Genomic DNA, 20,000 nt, shown 5'->3' on the forward strand with positions numbered 1-20,000 from the left:
AACAGAATAACATGAAGCTAGGAGGAAACTATATTTCGTACCCCCCCCTCACCCCCTCTCTAAAAAACAAACAAACCCCAAACAGAAAAAAAACCCTACCCAACTTATGTGCCATTACTTTCTTTGTGTCGGTGTTAGTGTCGGCGATAGTGTTTGTGTTTGTGTGTGAGTGTTACTGTGTGAGTGTTAGTGTAAGTGTGTGTGTGTGTGTGTGTGTGTGTGAGCTTCAAATGTGCTGTTTGTTTTTTTTCGCGTAGCGAGAGGGTTTCATGACGCAAAGCATCAACATTTTCTGGTGAGCCACATTTTTTTTTTTTATGATATACTGATTTTTTTTTCTTTCAAAAGCTGTGCACTATTTGTAGTCAAAAAGTTAACAAAACAAACTAACAAACAAACAAAACACACAAAAAACACACAGAGAGAGTTCTACGTTATCAAAGTGCAATGGCCTAATCACAGGAACTAGCAACAGATGCGCCAAAACCTTGGGTCAGTGTATCACTGTCATGAAGTAAAAATAATGATGAAATGCCTCAGAACAAAACAAGACTATGCATTATCCTACACGGACAAAAAAAAAAAAAAAGATTCTTGGTAGCAAGCAAGACAGTAAAACAGTGACTTGCTTTTGCTAACCATTGAACAAACAACAACAACAACACACACAAACACACAGACACATACATGTACACACACACACACACGTGTGTACACACACACACACACACACACACACACACACACACACAGAGGAATTAATATTATTACCAGATTTTGACAATTCCCAAGACAAGTAATCGACCCTCAAACAAATCAACAGTTCAACAGTAATGCATAAACGTTATCATGAACACCTGGTTGAGTTAGTTAAACAGTCCAGCTTAATAAACACAACGCGCCGATGCTCATCACACGCAAGGTTCTATATACGTGTCTTTGCTTGGTTCAGTTCATTCAACACAACTAGTAACGCTTGTACACAATTTACATGAGCCACGTGATCACTTTTTAATGTCATGAAAAGTAGCACACACCCAAACCTTAGGACTATGACAATGCAGTCACTTCAATATTATATATATATATATATATATATATATATATATATATATATATATATATATATATATGTATATGTGAGGAAAATGAAAGAAAATAAAGTCTTCAGAAAAAAACAATCATGATTGTTTTGTTTTGTTCCCTCCTGGAACAATCATGACAATCAGCAGACAGGCATGAATGCAGAAAACACATTTTTTTTAAACTTCCCCTATACCTGCTTGTCGTTCGGTCTCCTCGTGGTAAAGGGAATGAATGATGACAGGTCGTCACAAAATTACAAGTTACTCTCCTTTCTAATTTTCATTTCTTTCTCTGAATCTATCCTTTTTGTTGAAAAAAAAAACAAACCCAAACAACCCCACAACCCCCAAACAAACAAAGAAACAAAGAATCCAATGTGTCTGCACTGTGAGGGAACAAGAACGTGGGTCAGGACTCCTTTACTACAACCACAACTCTTTTACTACAACCACAACTCTTTTACTACAACCACAACTCTTTTCCATTAACCACAACTCTTTTACTAGAATCACAACTCTCTTCCATTAACCACAACTCTCCGGCAATGACCACAAATCTCTTTCATTAACCACAGCTCTCTTTCTGCAACCACAACTCTCTTACATTAACCACAGCTTTCTTACAAGAACCACAACTCTCTTTCTACAACCACAACTCTCTTACAAGAACCACAACTCTCTTACAAGAACCACAACTCTCTTACAATAACCACAACTCTCTTTCTACAACCACAACTCTCTTACAAGAACCACAACTCTTTTACATTAACCACAGCTTTCTTACAGGAACCACAACTCTCTTACAAGAACCACAACTCTCTTACTAGAACCACAACTCTCTTCACTAGAACGACAACTCTCATACCAACTTCCATCATTGCAGAAAACCCGTGGAAGCCCGGAGACACAGGGACAAGGTAAGCGCGGCACCACCTCAATTTGCTTCAAGCTTGTCTTGGGTCAAGTGCAGCGTTCGCTTTGTCGCTGTTCACCAGTGGCCGTTATTGCCTTACTTACTCACACACTCACTCACTCACTCACTAACTCAGTCGATCGGTCACGTGGTCAGCTGAGACAGTCAGGACCGATGCACAACCATGGATCACAAGTATTATGTACACATATTTGTAAGGTCGCCATGTTGATGTGTTAAAACAAACACACTCCCTCACTGTCAGGAAGAAAAAAAAAACCTAAACAAAACAACGCATCATACTATTGTTCAGTTGCGAAAAAGACACAGACACACACTCATGTGTAATAACCGGTTGTCACATAAACAAGGAATCATCATCATAAAGTCATAACGCAACCCCTGTATCCATTGGACGCCATGTGTATAACAGACACAAACAAATAAACAACAACAAAAAAGTCGGAATTCCCCAGGTCCGCTTCGAAAACTCTGTGTCCTTAGGGTGCCAAACATTTTGTTTGCTGGGCAAAACAACAACAACAACATCAAAACAAAACAACAGCAACAAACTTTTTTTCTTCTATTGTATTTCTATGGTCCGAAGATTCGGAATGACTCTTTATTGTCATTGTGTATTTCAGTCAGTTTGAATCGATAATCATGGAAAAGCTAGATTTAGTTAAAGTAGGAAATGTGGAGATGAGTAACACGTCGTCCTTGTTATTTCCTCCATCCCACCCACTACTATATATATATATATATATATATAGCAAAAGGGTTCTTTTATTTTTTTTTTAATTCTCATCTGACCTCCCCTTTTCTAAAAATAAATCACTCCTGTTTGTGCGTAATCGTATATCAGATCTCAACCATGTTCTCTGATTCTCTTTGTCAGTCAGTCGCACACATTAGTCATCCGCACGTTCAACAGCTATTGTTCATGAACGTGTGTCTTTTTAAAAACAAAATTTCATAACAGAACAAACTCAATGGGTATAACAATTAATTATGCATACCTGCGCTGAAATCACGTGAATGTAGAAATTGTAACCAACAGTTAACGGTATACTTTGAACACACAACTGCGGAAGATATGACAATTCCTGATGTTTGGGAATTCATGAACAGGTGTTGCCTACCTACTGTCCTCATCATGACCAATGAAAAGTTGTGCATTGGAAAAAAAAAAATCACATGCAGTAAATGATCTGACTTGTCGGTCAGACATTTATCCTCTGTCTTTTCACAGTCTCGTTCACCTTTATCACACATTGGATTGGATTAGCAACGATCCACTTTCCGAGAGAAAAGTTATGAACACATGTTATGATGACGTGGAGAGAGAGAGAGAGAGAGAGAGAGAGAGAGAGAGAGAGAGAGAGAGAGTCTGTGTGTAAATGAATCCGTGTATGTCTGTGTGAGAGGTGCGTACGTATGAATAATACATGGAAATCATAACACCAACAAACTCGCCCTCCACTAACATAAAACAAAAACAGAATGGTATGTACACAGCCTGCACATTTGGCAGAAAACAGAAAAAGCCCCCCAAACAACCGCTCCCCACCCCCACAAAACCCCTCACCCCACTCAGGCATGTGCACACACACACACACACACACACACAGACACACACACACACACACACACACACACACACACACACACACACACCAACTTCCTACAGTGCAGGCGTGTAGAGCTGGTAGGAAGCAGCCAGACCTCTCAGCCTGGTCCTCGTCCTCTCTGCTCCTCACCATCATACATACCACTCCTTCACGTCCTTCTTTTTCCGCGTGCTCTTGGCGGTGTCCGCGCTGTGGCCCAGCAGAGCCCCGTTGCCAGGAGGACCCTTCCTGTCCAGGGAGGCGAAGTTCTGGCTCTCGTCCACCTTATAGGTGCCCTCGTCCCGGCGCCGGAACTTGTAGAGCGCGATGCACAAGATGGTGACGGCCACGGTGACGCTGATGGTAATGCCGATGATCAGGCCGATGTTCAGACCGCTGTCACTGGAGGCGCTGCTCACCTTGTCCGAGTCCACGGGCGGTTTGAGCGTCCCGTCCTCCCCGCCGCTGCCTCTGCCGCTGCCGCTGAGCGAGGGGTCCAGGGTGGACAGGATGTCCGTGTGGTGGCTCATCTCGCCGGTCTCCGGGCAGCTGGGCCCCGTGCACAGCACGCCGGCCCCGTTCTCCCGGTCGTTGTCAAACAGGTGCCCGTTGAGGATGGACAGCGTGGGCTTGCTGTTGTTTGGGGAGGGGGCGGGGTGGGAGGCGGGGTAGGGTGGTGGACAAGTAGAAGGGGAATTAGTTTATGATGTTTATTTATTTATCGATTGATTGATTTATCATTCTTCTTCTTCTTAGCAGCAGTTATAGCAGCAGCAGCGGTAGTAGTTGTAAAAGTAGCCATTGTAATAATAATAATAATTATCATTATTGTCGTTATGATTATGATAATGATGATGATGAACCCTGATTAGTTGTAGTAGTAGTCGTAGTAGTAGGAGGAGGAGGAGCGATAGTGGCAGTAGTGTTGCTATCAATAGTATCATCATTGTCATTATTATTTGCATGATGACGATGATGATGATGACGATCCCTCTTCTTCTTCGGCTGTTTCTTCTTATCATCATTTTCTGAAATTCTATTTTGGAGGATGTCATTAAATTTTTCATTTTGCTCTGTCACAGGAAAGCTCGGGTCATTAACTGATGCCAGACGTTGGACATGGCTTGCGTGCGTTCGTGCATGTGTGTGTTTACATACTCGCACATTTTCACTTCCCAACAACGTAATAATCATGCTTCATGTTTTTCATGGCTTATTCCGAATCTCCTGATAAATAAAACAAAGGGTGATAATTCAAATCCAGGACTTGGGGAGTTTGGGGGTGTGGGGTGGGGTGGGGAAACCTTCCTTACAATAGAAAGAGAATCGTACAGTCACGTGTTTGAACACACAACAAAACTGAACATAAAAAAACAAACACAAAAAACAAAAAAACCCCAACAAAACAACAAAAAAACAAACAAACAAACAAAAAACCCAACAGAAACAACAACAACAAAAAGACAACAACAAACAAACAAAAAACAACAACCCAACAACAACAACAACCAAAAAAAAAAAAAAACAAAAAAAACAACAACCCAACAAACAACCCCGAAACCCCCTGACCGCAAGCTATGACAACGAAAGTGTTAAGAGCTGTTCCTTGAGGGAAATAAAGGCACACACAAAAAAGGAAAGAGAATATGTTTGGCACTTAATTATAAGGAAAAAGGACTCCCTGCAAAAAAACAACAACAACAACAAACCCGCCCCGTCCCCCAAACAACAACAAACACCCCCCCACCCCAACCCCGAAACAACAACAACAAAAAACACACAAAAAACAAAAACAACAACCCCTCCCCTCCCCCCCCAGCAACAACAACAACCCCCACGCCCCACCCCCAATACCCCCAGCATCAACAACAAAAACCAGCAACAAAAACAATGAACATACACAAAACAAAACCAAACCCCCCACCTCCAAAAAAAAAAAAAAAACACAACAACAACCAAAAACACCCAGCAACAACAACAACAAAAAAAGAGAAGAAGACAAAAAACAAAACAAAACAAAAACAACAACAAACAAACCCAAAACCCCCAACACAACCCCCCAAACTGCTACACCCACTAACCACAGCCACACGGATGACTCACACAGTGGTGGTGGTCGGAGGGGGCGGGGTGGTCTGGATGACGACAGACGGCTTGAAGATCTCGTCCGTGGTGCGCGTGTCCGCGTCGGCGCACCCCTCCTCGTCGTCATACGGACACCCCGACCCCGACTCCGTGAAGATGATGTCGTCCGTCACCCCGCTTCCCGTCGTCGTCTGCAAGGTCAGTTCAGTTCAGTTCAGTTATTACTCAAGGAGGCGTCACTGCCTTCGGGCAAATCCTATATGCACGCTGACCAGCAGCCGTAATCCATCGCGCGTTTAGTCAGGCCTTAGGGTGTGGGGGTGGGGGGTGGGGGAAGCATGTACAAATAAATGGATACATCATAAAATACATCATCGTCTGCACACACACACACACACATACACACACACACACACACACACTCTCTCTCTCTCTCTCACACACACACTGTCAGTTTTGAACACCCGGATAGTTTTGTACAAGGAGCACTATGGACGAGTAGTTTAAAGCGTTTAGGATTTTTGAAGGGTCATCCGTACTATGATCATGTGACGATAATGAGGCAACACAGCATGTATAATCCCTAAACTAGGTACATTAGTGGCAACCTAGTAACTGTTGATGAACACTCACGGCTTCCTGTTCATGCGCATGCTTCCTACACAGACACAGACATAGAGATAGACAGACACACACACACACACATAAACACTCAAACACACACACACACCAGTACAATACCTCCCCCCCCCTGCTCCCCCACACATGCCACGCCCACCGCTCAGCACACACACGCACGCGCACACAAACAAACAAACACACACACACACATACTGCATACGTACCCCAACACCCATTGTCGATTGCATTCCTTCAGTGTCATCTTTGCCTTTCCTGTTGAACAAAACCACAGAAACATAAATCACGTGCGATAATCTCAGAAAATAGTGCAAGGAACCAGCTGGTCATATCAAAGTCCACAAAGAAATAAATAAACCAGTCTATCAGAATATCATTCAGATAAGTGCGTCGTTACATGAAAAGACACGCTATTCAATATTGATCGCAACTGAGATAAAAAAAAAGCTAATCAATGACCTCGCTATTTGGAAAAGAAAGTGCTTAAAAAAACCAGAGCTTTTGAACACCTATTTCGCGTGAAACTAACTGCCTATTACATTTACAGCAACATAAAACAGTCTCAGCTTTGTCTTGTCTCTGATATAGAAAAAACAAAAACAAAAACAAAAAAAGAACAAAAAACATAACAAAAACACGGACACAGACACAGACACAGACACACAAAACCAACTATTCTTGATGTGTAGAATATAACGATCTACAATATCTGTCGTGCACATAATTATCAGACACCATAACCGCTGTCTTATAGAACAGATGCGATTCAACCCGATATACTGCACTTTATGTACACCACAAAAAAAAAAGAAGAAAAGATGCCAACATCTATAGAAATTAACAGCCTTGGGAGGGGGGAGGGGGGGGGGGGGGGCGCGTGGGGTTGTTTCCTGCTTACAGCCTTTTTTTGCAAATACTGAGAATCATATATGGTAAAGTTTAAAACACGTTGCGATATTTCACAAGACATGCGTTCCATATACAAGCACTGACAATGGGCCCGTCAATTAAAAAAAGACAAAAAAAAAAGAAAGAAAAAAAACAAAAAGACACAGACTTGAGTTGGCAGTAAAATGATCCAAGGAGCACGTGTTTTTAGAGAGAATCGTTGGTGTAAGCTGAAATGGGTAGAGTTAAATGAGAAACAGCTGTGAAGGCACTTCAAGCCTGCTGACTTCAGCCACAGACGTGGAAAAGGTCATGCTGAAGGCACTGGCAGAAGGAATGGGACCCCTCTGACAAGACATGGTCCCCACGAACAAGGAACAGAGAGAGAGAGAGAGAGAGAGAGAGAGGCAGACAGAGAGAGAGAGAGAGAGAGAGAGAGAGAGAGAGAGATACAAAGAGAGAGACAGAGACAGAGACAGAAAAGAGACGGAAGAGTGAGACAAACAGACAGACAGACAGACACACAGATGAGACAGAGGGAGAGAGGGAGAGAGGGAGACAGACAGACAGACAGACAGACAGACTCAGAGAGAGACAGACAGACAGAGAGACACAGAGAGAGACAGACAGACAGACAGACAGAGAGAGACATACACACAGATAAGAGAGGGAGAGAGGGAGACAGACAGACAGACACCAGACAAAAAAACAGCTTGGAGCAAACGTAGCCAACGAACAGACACAGGACCAGCTACATATACACGCCAAAAAAACAAAACAAAACAAACCCCCCCCCCAAAAAAAAAACAACCCCCCCAAAAAAAAACCAAACAAACAAACAAACAAAAACCCCAAACAAACAACAAAAACACAAAAACAAACAAACCAAAAACAACAACCAAAAACAACAAAACAAAACAAAACATCCACAAAAGACCACACACACACACACACACACACACACACACGAAAAAAAAAAAAAAAAAAGCGAAAAGAAAACAAAAACAAAAAACTCACTCTTTGACCGGGGGATCAGGGTTGAGGAGGGTGACATTTCCCACCACGTGCACCCTCTCGTCACCTCGCTTTGCCACCTCCAGGATATGGATACCGTTCAGCACCAGACCTGTCAACCAGACCCCCACACCACGATATTAGCCATGGGTGACTATTATTTTTATCCTTATGGATAGAATAGCTCTATATAAAGGATCTGTTTTACCTTCTTTTAGTTCCTTTCTTTCAGTTCGCTTTTATTTGTTTGATTAGTTATAATATTAGGAATTCTGTAACTGTGTTATTTATTTATTTATTTACTTATTTTCACTTGGGTATTTATGCAGTCTAGCGTGTTGATATGAGTTGACACTGTTCTAATCACATTTCTATTAATAATTCAGTGTCCGTTTTGAAACGTGGGAGCGTGGTCAAACTATGTGTTGTTCTGTGGATGTAATGGCTGTGGTTTTTTTATTTTTATATTTATTTATTTTTTTTTTAAAGAAGAATAATAATTTTGCATTTCGCTTTTTAATCAACAAACGTGCCTTGCACTTTTTAAGATATAACTCGACATCTTTGTATTCTGTTTCTTCTAATTCACCACACAGCCGTCACCACGAGCTTTCAGACAAATATCGTCTTTCACCTTAAATTTGTCTACAGTTTGACGCTGCTGTTTCTTCTTCTTCTTCTTGTATTAGAAAAAATATTACTAAATATTACAACGCCCCCCCCCCCCTCCCTCAGCCCCCCCTCACCCCCTCCTAGTAAAACGCCCCCTGCAGGGACTACTTTTGGATTACACCTGTAGCAGTTTTACTATGACTAGTTTAAAAACTACCATTGAAAAGCCCAATAAAGACAAAAAGAAATCGTTACTTTCAAAACTGGAAACTCGGTTGAACACAAATAAAAAATCCAAAAAAAAAAAAAAAAAAAAAAATCAAAATGAAAGACCCAAAACCGTTTTTCAGACAGGGCTTGACACATTAAGATAAAACACACAGGAGAGAAGAGAGAGACAGTAAATGAGAGAGAGAGAGAGAGAGAGAGAGAGAGAGAGAGAGAGAGACAGACAGACAGACAGACAGACACCGAAGTAACTCATGGCAAAGCCCTCGTTCATACTCATCAATCAAATGCAGGCAACTCTCTCTCTCTCTCTCTCTCTCACACACACACACACACACACACACACACACACACACACACACAGTCTCTCCCTCTCTCTCTCTCTCACACACACATTGGCTCCCCCATAAACTACACAAACACACAGACCCCACCGTCACAACACTTCAACCATACGCACCTGCAGACTTGGGAGTAAAAAAAGAATTGTTGGGGGGGAAAAAACAGAAGAAGAAGAAATTGAGGTTAGGCTGGAGTCAAAAGAAGAAGGCAAGGAAGAACAGGTTTCAGCTGCAGAGAGAGAGCGTCAACAGATTAGAAGCAGGAGTGAGAAATGGTGATGATGGCGCTGGTTTGGGATTTCCATTCCCAAAGGGGGTACGAGCGGAAACCATTTTAGGGATTAACGGAAGACGTGGAACAAGACACACTAAATTAACTGACGCACAAGAAATGTGATGTGATCGGTGGTGTTTTCGGGGAAAGGGGGTGGGGGTGGGTGGGTTCTTTCCAAAGGGGGTTCGAACGGAAATCATTTGAGGAGTAACTGAGAACTTTTCAGGGAAAGGGGGGTGGGTTCTTTCCAAAGGGGGTTCGAACGGAAATCATTTGAGGAGTAACTGAGAACTTTTCGGGGAAAGGGGGGTGGGTTCTTTCCAAAGGGGGTTCGAACGGAAATCATTTGAGGAGTAACTGAGAACTTTTCAGGGAAAGGGGGATGGGTTCTTTCCAAAGGGGGTTCGAACGGAAATCATTTGAGGAGTAACTGAGAACTTTTCGGGGAAAGGGGGGTGGGTTCTTTCCAAAGGGGGTTCGAACGGAAATCATTTGAGGAGTAACTGAGAACTTTTCAGGGAAAGGGGGGTGGGTTCTTTCCAAAGGGGGTTCGAACGGAAATCATTTGAGGAGTAACTGAGAACTTTTCGGGGGAGGGGGGGTGAGGGGGGGGGGGGGGTTCTTTCCAAAGGGGGTTCGAACGGAAATCATTATTTGAGGAGTAACTGAGAACATGGGAAGAGACAAGCAGGAAAATAGCTGATGGAAAATAATGAATGAATGAATGAAGGGAGGTGGGGTGAAATACTGACTGGCTTATGGTTAAAAAAAAAAAAAGTCTGCGGTTTATACAGATTAAGGTTCATAGTTGAAATATATATCGCATGTTAATAGTCTTTTTCATATATCCCAATTGGAAGAGATTTGAAAACAATTAATATTGTGTGTGTGTTTGTGTGTGTGTGTGTGTGTGTGTGTGTGTGTGTGTGTGTGTGTGTGTGTGTGTGTGTGTGTGTGTGTGTGTGTCTGCGTGCGCTCACGCGAGCGCGCACGTGCATACGTGCCGTGCGCGTTTGGACGACAGCATTTGTTTTCAATTATAGGACAGATACAGTATTCGTCACACATGAATCAGGACTGATGTCAGTAAAAAAAAAAAAAAAAAATCTTCTTCTGTAAATACTGTCAGTGTGGACATATTTGTCAGACGAGACACAATAAAACTTGAGAAAACTCGAGAACAATAAGAATAACCCCCCCACCCCCCCCCCCTCCCCCCCACCCCCGCAATATGAATGAATGTGAGGACATGACACGTGTGTGAGAAGCAAAAGATGCTGGAACAAAAAAACTTCAGTTATCATGACAGGACAAAGCAAATCAACATGAGTAAATACAATAATACAATAAAAAAAAAGCAAATCAACATGGGTAAAAACAAAAACAAAAACAAAACATTGCTGCTCGCTCTAGAAAATAATAAGTTCATATACACGAAAACAAAACAAAACCAAAAAACAAACCCCCCCCAAAAAAAACCCCCCCAAAAAAAACACACAAAAAACAAAAACAACAACAACAACAAAAAAATCCGTGAAGGATACAATCAAACTCAAAAATGAAAATAACAACCAAAAAGACACAAAAGAAAGAAAAAGGTCAAATTAAATAAATTCAAAGCAACAAAAATCCAATAAAGGCCATTTTCTTCGGGCAAGGGTCTTCTAACCAATGTCCACAACCTCTTTTGTGGAATCCTGGAAGACGCGGCTTTGTTGGAGCATGAAGCGACACCAATTTAAACCAAAACGTTCAGTTCTCAAGAAAAAAACAACAACGAAAGTCGAAGATACAGATGAAACGTAATAAGTTGCTACCATAAATAAACAAACAAAATACAAAAAAATAGAGTTTTTTTTTCTTTTTTTCTTTTCTTTTTTGCTACGTAACAGGATGTGAAGTAGAAAGTGGGTTGGGGAGATGGGGGGTTGACTGGTGGTGGTGGGGTGGGGTGGGGGGAAGGATGGGAGGGTGGGGATGGGGGGGGGGGGGGGTGGAGGCAGCTACCAGAAGATGTCTGCAGCCTGCCTCCTATGCCCACCTGAGATGGTGCCCTGGAAAGGTCGTTCAATGGCACCGTCCTTGCCTCGCCGTCCCCCCACGTGCACGTAGGCCTGGTTGTTGAAGGTATGTGCCTGCTGGCCTGCAACAGGTCGGGAGGAACACAGTGTGACATCACCACACACACACACACACACTTTGTCCTTTGTTCCTTTGTTCGCTCCGTCTGTCGGAAGGTGCTTAGTGCTCTTTCTGTTGGTAGGTGCTTAGTGCTCTTTCTGTTGGTTGGTGCTTAGTGCTCTTTCTGTTGGTAGGTGTTTAGTGCTCTTTCTGTTGGTAGGTGCTTAGTGCTCTTTCTGTTGGTTGGTGCTTAGTGCTCTTTCTGTTGGTTGGTGGTAAGTCTTGGCGACGTTTTCGTCTTGAATTGGTTGCTTGGCTCTCTCTCTCTCTTTCTCTCTCTCTCTTTCTCCCTCCCACTCTCTCTCTCTCTCTCTTTCTCTCTCTATGCACGCGTATGTGTCTGCGAGCATGCGTGTGTGTATACCTGTACTTTTTTGTGCAGGCGTGCTAATGTGTGTTTGTGTGTGTGTGTGTGTGTGTGTGTGTGTGTGTGTGTGTGTGTGTGTGTGTGTGCGTGCGTGAGCGCGCGCGTTCATGCGTGAACCCGCGTGTTTGCGATTGTGATAAAAGTCGAGGGGGAGAAAGTGAGAGAAACAGACAGACAGGCTGACAAAGAAGCAGCAAACAGATATAGAAAGAACAGACAGACACCGGACAAACTTAGAGAAACGGAAACAGAGAAAGACAACACATGTTCCTGAATCAGCAGTGTGAAACGAAAAGAAAAGAAAATTAAAAAAACAACAACAACAAAAACTCCCATGCATGCAAGTGAAGCATTGTGAGCATACCCACCCAGGCTAACATATCAGCTCTGAGCACCTGACTGCCTGAGATAACTGAAATCAGCATATTTACAAAGAATGTTGCTGGAATAGAAAAAAAAACAACCCCCCCCCCATCCACGCCCTCCCCCCCCCTAATACCCCCCCCCCCCAATAAAAAACAAACAAACAAACAACAACAACAAAACCAAACACGCCATTCTGAAACTTTTCAAGACAAAACAACTGAAAAAAGAAGCAAAGTTTTCTTCTTTTTTTAAAAAAGATTCTATATAATGTTTTTCACTCGGTAACCTCTGGGCACAGGAATATCATTTACTGTTTTCTTCGGCGGCTGAAAGCAGTGGTGAGGTTTTAAGGTGCGCCGCTCCTGATGTGACACTACACATCGGCTTTACAAGCTAAAAGTCTGTGTCTTGAAATAACGCGACAAAAAGAAATGAAAGAAAGAAAAAAACAAAAAAAAAGCGAGCCTGTCAACCCAAAATAGCGAGACAAGAGACATAGTCTATTTCTTGAATTAACGTAAGCAGAAATGTACATCGCGAGAAGTGAGCGTATAGATTACATCCACGTGATCGACGCTTAGATAGATAGATAGATAGAGAGAGATAGAGAGAGAGAGACAGAGACAGAGACAGAGAGACAGAGAGAGAGAGAGAGCTGACGATGAAGTTGTTGAAAGTTTGGGCTATTTCCGTTCACAAAGGAAAAACAAAACCAAAAAAAAACCAAAAAAAACCAAAAAAACCCCAACAAACCCCCCCCCCCCCAACCACATTCATACAAGCTATTTCTAACAACACATTTCTTTTTAAACATCAACCCCCTGAAAAAAAAATCCCTTATTATAGCATCAATTTACATGACTCAAGCATTATTTTCTTACTTTGACAAACTTAACACTACCAAGCATTGACAGAAATGAAAAGCCAGCAAAGAAGAATATAACCCCGCCCACCCCTACCTGAACCCACACCCATTCCCTGTGCCAGACACCAGTTATGTGTGATTATCATTATCATCATTATCCTTTCTCCTCTCTCAATGCACCAAGCTTTTCTTGCCCTGCGAATTAAAGCCTCGGTCCACCCGTTTCGACCTGAACAATCAACTCAACCATGAGACCAACCAACATCAGAATAATGGTTTTGAGCTGTTTTCCCTCCATGTGCGAAGTTCGTAGCTTTCTGCTTGAGCGATGAGGAAGATCGGTATGGTGGTAATAATAATGATGACGATAATGCTAATAATAATAATAATAATGATAGCTCATTGTTGAAAAGGCAGTTCACACACACACACACACACACACACACGGAGAGAGAGAGAGAGAGAGAGAGAGAGAGCGAGCTTGAATCATTCTCTGTCCATGAAAGTGAGCGAAAGCAAACGTGGCTGATACAGGTGTTGGCAGAGTGAATGTGCACATGAGTTCCGTTTCTTTCTTTTCTTGTCTTTCTAATCCTTCTGCCATCCGATGTAAAGATCGGTGTCAGAAGCTGTACAAGTTGACAAAGTGCCACTCCCCCCTTCCCCCAAACACTCACCCCCCCCCCTTCCCCAAACAACCCATCCACCCGCAGAAACACACTGATGTGGCAAAATAACAACAACAAAACAAATACACGTTCATCAGATACCAGTGACAGCTGTGAATGAACCCATATGTGAGGAGATTGGTAAAACTGGTCATCGATATCAACCAAAAGGTTAAAAACTGATATCAACCAAACAGGCAGCTCATATAGCAAAAGGTCAGTCTGACACACTGAGCACGCCGTGTTGTTTTTAGTCAATTACCTGCTTGTCCGTTTTCCTCCATCTCCCAGAAGAAGACTAGCAGGGGGAAACAAAGCATGACATCATACAATCACAATGCACCACACACACACACACACACACACACACCATGTTTAGCCAGCTTGCTGCCTGTCAAGAGCCATGTCTTCGCCACACCCAAAGCCTTGATCGATACGTTCGTCTTCATTTCCATGTTCTAAAGTCTTCAGCTCCAGCCCTCCCCCCCCCCCATTGTTTGTGTGTTATCTCACCACGTGTAGCATCCTGACCCAAGTATTCATTCCACCCAAGTATTTCAAATCCAAACAGGAAATTGCAAAAAAGAAAACGAAAGAAGAAGAAGAAGAAGAAGAAGAAGAAGAAGAAGAAGAAAATCCTAAAACAGACGATTTTTGTAAAAACAAAAACGAAACAAGAACCAAAACGTTTCGCTGTAGTTAAGCGAAGGCATTGTGCAAGAGTTAACAATGATGCCAGCGTTCAATTTCTTGCTCTGCTATTTCTGCGACAGTCGTTGTCACCGAGCGACATTTGAAGCAATCAACTGCTGAAATGCCACAGACGGGAATGAAGTTTAAAATCCATTAGATCATTGCCTTCTTCAAGAACAGAGCGATAAAGGGCCAACGTCAAGGCCTGACCAACGTCTTGGGTTTAGGAAAAAAAAAAAAAAAAAAAAAAATCAGATGTGGTGTAGCATATATGTGGTATAGCGTACATGGATAACTCCCCTTTGACACCACTTTGAAAATGAAATTGAGGAGGTAAAAAAAAAAAAAAAAAAAGTTGGCAATGGGCTGGAGAGCAGGTAAAATTATGAAGGGTTTAAGCACACAGACGCTGTGTTGTCCATGTTGATATATTAAAACAACAACAACAACAACAAGGAACAAGTGGAAATGAAAGCTCTTTTCATGAACTGGTTATAAAACTGATCCCAAGAAAATGTTCACCTCCCCCTCTCAACATCTTACAAGGAGGCAGTTGTAGCTCTTGACAGCAGCAGCTGAGTCACAGTCAAGAGGCAAATGGAAGGCTGTCTCTAATATCCACAAGGCATAAAACAGGAGTTAAAGATACACAGAGTCATTATGAAAACAGTTAACAACAAAGAATGATTTGAAACTACGTACAGATCATATGGAACGCGGGAGTTTTCGTCGAATACAAAAAACCAGAATATACACACAGTACTACATTTAATCTATATGATAATCAATGAACTACATTTTTGACAGTCATATTAGTACTAATGGAAGAAAACCCGTTAGTAAAAATACAAACCCATGCAAGATATATGTGAGAAAGGATGTCAGTGGCAGCCTTACATTTGCCTCAATGTCCTCATACATCAACAACCCGAAAGGTCAACATTTTACATATTTAAAAGACAACTGGCTAAACATGAAAAAATTGCCAAATGTACAATTGTTCTCCAGCGTAACGCTTTACAGAAGCTAAAGAACCAAAGGATAACTGACAGGTGCAGACTATGCAGAAAGCTTGGCTCCTTTCAACTTCTGTTGGTGTTACAATGTACAATGTCATGCTCTTCTGTCACAAAACTGATATCTTCTCAAGCATATTCAAGAGCATTTACAATTTTGTTGAATATGTACAAAGTCACTGGCTTTCCACACACTGCTCATACGCAGATTCTGTAATAACAAGATCTACAATTACAAAAATAATATGGACATATTTCAACTGAAAATTATGCACAACTATAGGTAGCTCACAATGATGTACAATTTATTTCCGGATTACAGAATTACAAGTCCACTTGTAGATTTCAGATTCACAGAGTAAGCACTGTTACACATAACTCATCAGAAAAGTATGTAAGTATGTAACCAATGTCTGATAATCACGTACATAAGTGCTATTACGATTGTAATACAAAATCACATATCCACAGAACTATCGTGGAACAAAAGTAATTTTAGACCAAAAACTATGACAATATCAAAGCGGCAGGTTAAATATAACAATACAAAAAATCCACTTTATTCTCCAATTGTCCGGAAGGCGTTGCATTAAAAAAAACCACAGAGAAACAAATATGTGAGTTTAGTACTGACGATGCCCATTACAAGACGAAACAGACAACATGTACATTGCTAACGTTAACACATGACGTTTTAATGGCTGTGCATGTCCGTTAGGTAGCTGATAGTTTGTCACGCAACAACCACAAATACAGTTATTCCCATGCTGGTTACATAACTGCTAAATCAGGGCAAAGGACAGGAGACAGAGAGGGAGAGGAGAGGCAGAGAAGAAAACTATTCACCAGACAAAGAAAGAGAAAAGGGAAATGACAGAGAAACTGAGACATCATACAGACTTCCAGAAACATGTATGTGCATGCTCTTTGTTTGTGTTCATCTCTGGTATCGCAAAAAAAAAGAAGAAAAAAAAGAGAAGCGATGATAATCTGTCAGCCTTTTTCTTTTATCCACGTCATGTGAGTTTCTGAACAAAAACAAAAAAACAAAACAAAAAAACAACAACACAAAACAAAACAAAACAACAACAACAAAAAAACAACAACAACAAACAAACAAAAAACAAAACAAAGGGAGAGAAAAAAAGTTGCTGTCTCAACAAGATGATAGGGGCAGACAATTCAGCACACCGCCCAGCACATGAAGTGTGGCTGTATAAAACAACAGCCAGCGTTCGATACTCATTCCCTGCTCTGCATTTTCTCCACGGCAGAAAATAAAATGCTGACTCCACGAATGCTCTTTGTTTATTCATTTATTCGTGTTTTTTTTTCTTCTTTAATCACTGGTGGGCTTGGCTTTTTGCTGCACAACTCACATATATGATTCTATAAATAATCTATCTGGACGGGAGAAATGACAAAGAATTAACGAACGAAAAAACAAACAAACAACAACAACAACAAGTATATATATATATATATATATATATATATATATATGTGTGTGTGTGTGTGTGTGTGTGTGTGTGTGTGTGTGTGTGTTTGTGGAGAGAGAGAGAGAGAGAGAGAGAGAGAGAGAGAGAGAGAGAGGAAAACCACCACCACCTTTCTTCCCACCACCCCTCTCTCTCTCTCTCTCTTTCTCAAGTGAGGAATCCTTTCAAGGAGGGAGACAGACATCCATTAACATCTGTAGTCCACTCATCAATGGTACATCAACCGATAATCATCCCCACGTGGACAGAACCTGTCTAGGATCAGACAAGGTACCGTTACTTACGATTTATTGATCACATCGACAATCGACACAGACACTCTGAAAGAGCTCAACGGACTCTGCTAAGCAAAGATGAGGAAGAAGCAGCTATTTTGTGAGCTCACATTATTCGCCGACATAACCATGAAGAGGAGGAAACCGTCTTGTAAGATGAGACAAGGACAGACGCCGATTGTCATATCAATCACAAGGATAATAAGACATGAACAGACACGCCCGACAGCAGGTAGCATTATTCCACACCAGACGAGGAGACACACACACACACACACACACACACACAATACGATTGTATTGCTGACATACGCAGATCACACGTAAAGATAAAACACCTGCAAGGCGTCTCTCATCTATCATCAGAAACATCTACGATTATTGGTCACACTGACAAACACCTGTAAGATCATACACAGCCAGACACCATCTAAAGTTCCACACGGACAGACGCTTATGATTATATGGTGACATGTATTGACGTCTATATATATATATACCTGTAAGATTACACGAGGTTACACATATACATGAGGTAAGACCACAAACAGGCAGACATCATCCAAGGCCATACACGGACAGACAGACAGACATACATACAGACAGACGGACATCCATGATTACATGGTAACATGAAGTGCATACGTGGACAAAGGCACACACACGGACAGACAGACAGACAGACATGAAGTACACACCTGGACACAGTTAAACACACGGACAGACTTACAGAGACACCTATGATCACAATCATGATGACATGAAGTGCACACCTGGACACAGACAGACACACGGACAGACACACACACAGACAGACACCTTTCATATGATGACATGAAGTGCACACCTGGACACAGACACACGGACAGACAGACAGGCAGACACCTATGATGACATGAAGTGCACACCTGGACACAGACAGATACACGGACAGACAGACAGACAGACACCTATGATGACATGAAGTGCACACCTGGACACAGACAGATACACGGACAGACAGACAGACAGACAGACGTGAAGTGCACACCTGGACACAGGCAGACGCTCACCTCTGGGCATTTTGGTCTGCACCATGTGGTTGTCCACCTGGATGGTGGAGTTGGGCCCGGAGCGCGTGAAGCGCACGACGTGGTAGCGGCCGTCGTTGACCTGCTCGAACATCTCTCCGATGGGGTAGTCCCTGGTGCCCATGTTGTAGAAGGCGCACACCTTGCCTCTCACCTGTACACACAACAGTGTGACTGACAACTACGAATCAAATCAATTCATGGCAGACGGGCGCAATAGCCGAGTGGTTAAAGCGTTGGACTGTCAATCTGAGGGTCCCGGGTTCGAATTACGGTGACGGCGCCTGGTGGGTAAAGGGTGGAGATTTTTACGATCTCCCAAGTCAACATGTGTGCAGACCTGCTAGTGCCTGAACCCCCTTCGTGTGTATATATGCAAGCAGAAGATCAAATACGCACGTTAAAGATCCTGTAATCCATGTCAGCGTTCGGTGGGTTATGGAAACAAGAACATACCCAGCATGCACACCCCCGAAAACGGAGTATGGCTGCCAACATGGCGGGGTAAAAACGGTCATACACGTAAAAACCCACTCGTGTGCATACGAGTGAACGCAGAAGAAGAAGAAGAAATCAATTCATGTCATGTTAATGACAAATACAAAGCAAACCAAATCAAGTAACTGACAAATACAAACTCAAACCAAATCCATGTCATATAACTGGCAAATATCATCCTGTTGCTCATAGTCCAGCCGATCACAAACTGGCCATTTCAAGGTTGATCACCTGTTAGATATAATGCAGATGAAAAGGAAAAAAAAAGAGCATTGTGCGTAATGGAAGGGTATCTCTGTCAGCAGAAACATGGGAGTCGACATTACGATATTCTGATCACCCTGTGTTGTTCTGCTATTGAGCAAGTGAAAACAATATATTACCACTATGGTCTTTTGATTTTATGCATTTACTTAACTAATTATATCCCATTTTCCCCTTTACTCCCCTTACCACTATATTCTTTTGATTTGTGTAATCAATTGTCTAATCATATATACATATTCCCCTATCTTGTTCATTCAGACACAAGGTTGATGCCTGATCCAGGTTGCTTCCCTTGACACGCTCTTCAAGTGGACAACAACAGTGGAGAAGCGTTATGTCTCCGTAGTTTGTTTGCTTACATATGCCAGGGATTTAAACATGGGGAACACCAAGATTACAAGAAGAATAATGAATACGAAATACATCAAGCACATACAAGATCAACCAAAACTGGACAAGTTCCAAAACGACACTACAAGCTGTGCACCAAGATGACATCCCTTTTAAATTTTTTAAAATATAAATTTAACAAACCCACCATCTATA

The 20,000-nt window shown here is 42.1% G+C and overlaps 1 protein-coding gene across 2 annotated transcripts in view; it reads right to left on the reverse strand.

Annotated features, from left to right (window-relative positions):
• Positions 1-3,629: 3,629 nt before the first annotated feature.
• LOC143281709 (neurexin-1-like) overlaps positions 3,630-20,000 on the reverse strand; it is a 102,729-nt gene continuing 86,358 nt past the window's right edge. For both annotated transcript variants that reach the window (XM_076586973.1, XM_076586971.1), the window contains 6 exons: positions 18,672-18,843; positions 11,731-11,832; positions 8,238-8,346; positions 6,539-6,587; positions 5,712-5,884; positions 3,630-4,241 (listed from right to left, as the gene is read on the reverse strand). In XM_076586973.1, coding sequence (XP_076443088.1) covers positions 3,761-4,241; positions 5,712-5,884; positions 6,539-6,587; positions 8,238-8,346; positions 11,731-11,832; positions 18,672-18,843 — 1,086 coding nt within the window. In that variant the 3' untranslated portion in view covers positions 3,630-3,760. The remainder of the gene's footprint in view (positions 4,242-5,711; positions 5,885-6,538; positions 6,588-8,237; positions 8,347-11,730; positions 11,833-18,671; positions 18,844-20,000) is intronic.

This window comes from Babylonia areolata, chromosome 4 (genome assembly GCF_041734735.1).
Source record: "Babylonia areolata isolate BAREFJ2019XMU chromosome 4, ASM4173473v1, whole genome shotgun sequence".
NCBI lineage: Eukaryota > Metazoa > Mollusca > Gastropoda > Neogastropoda > Buccinidae > Babylonia > Babylonia areolata.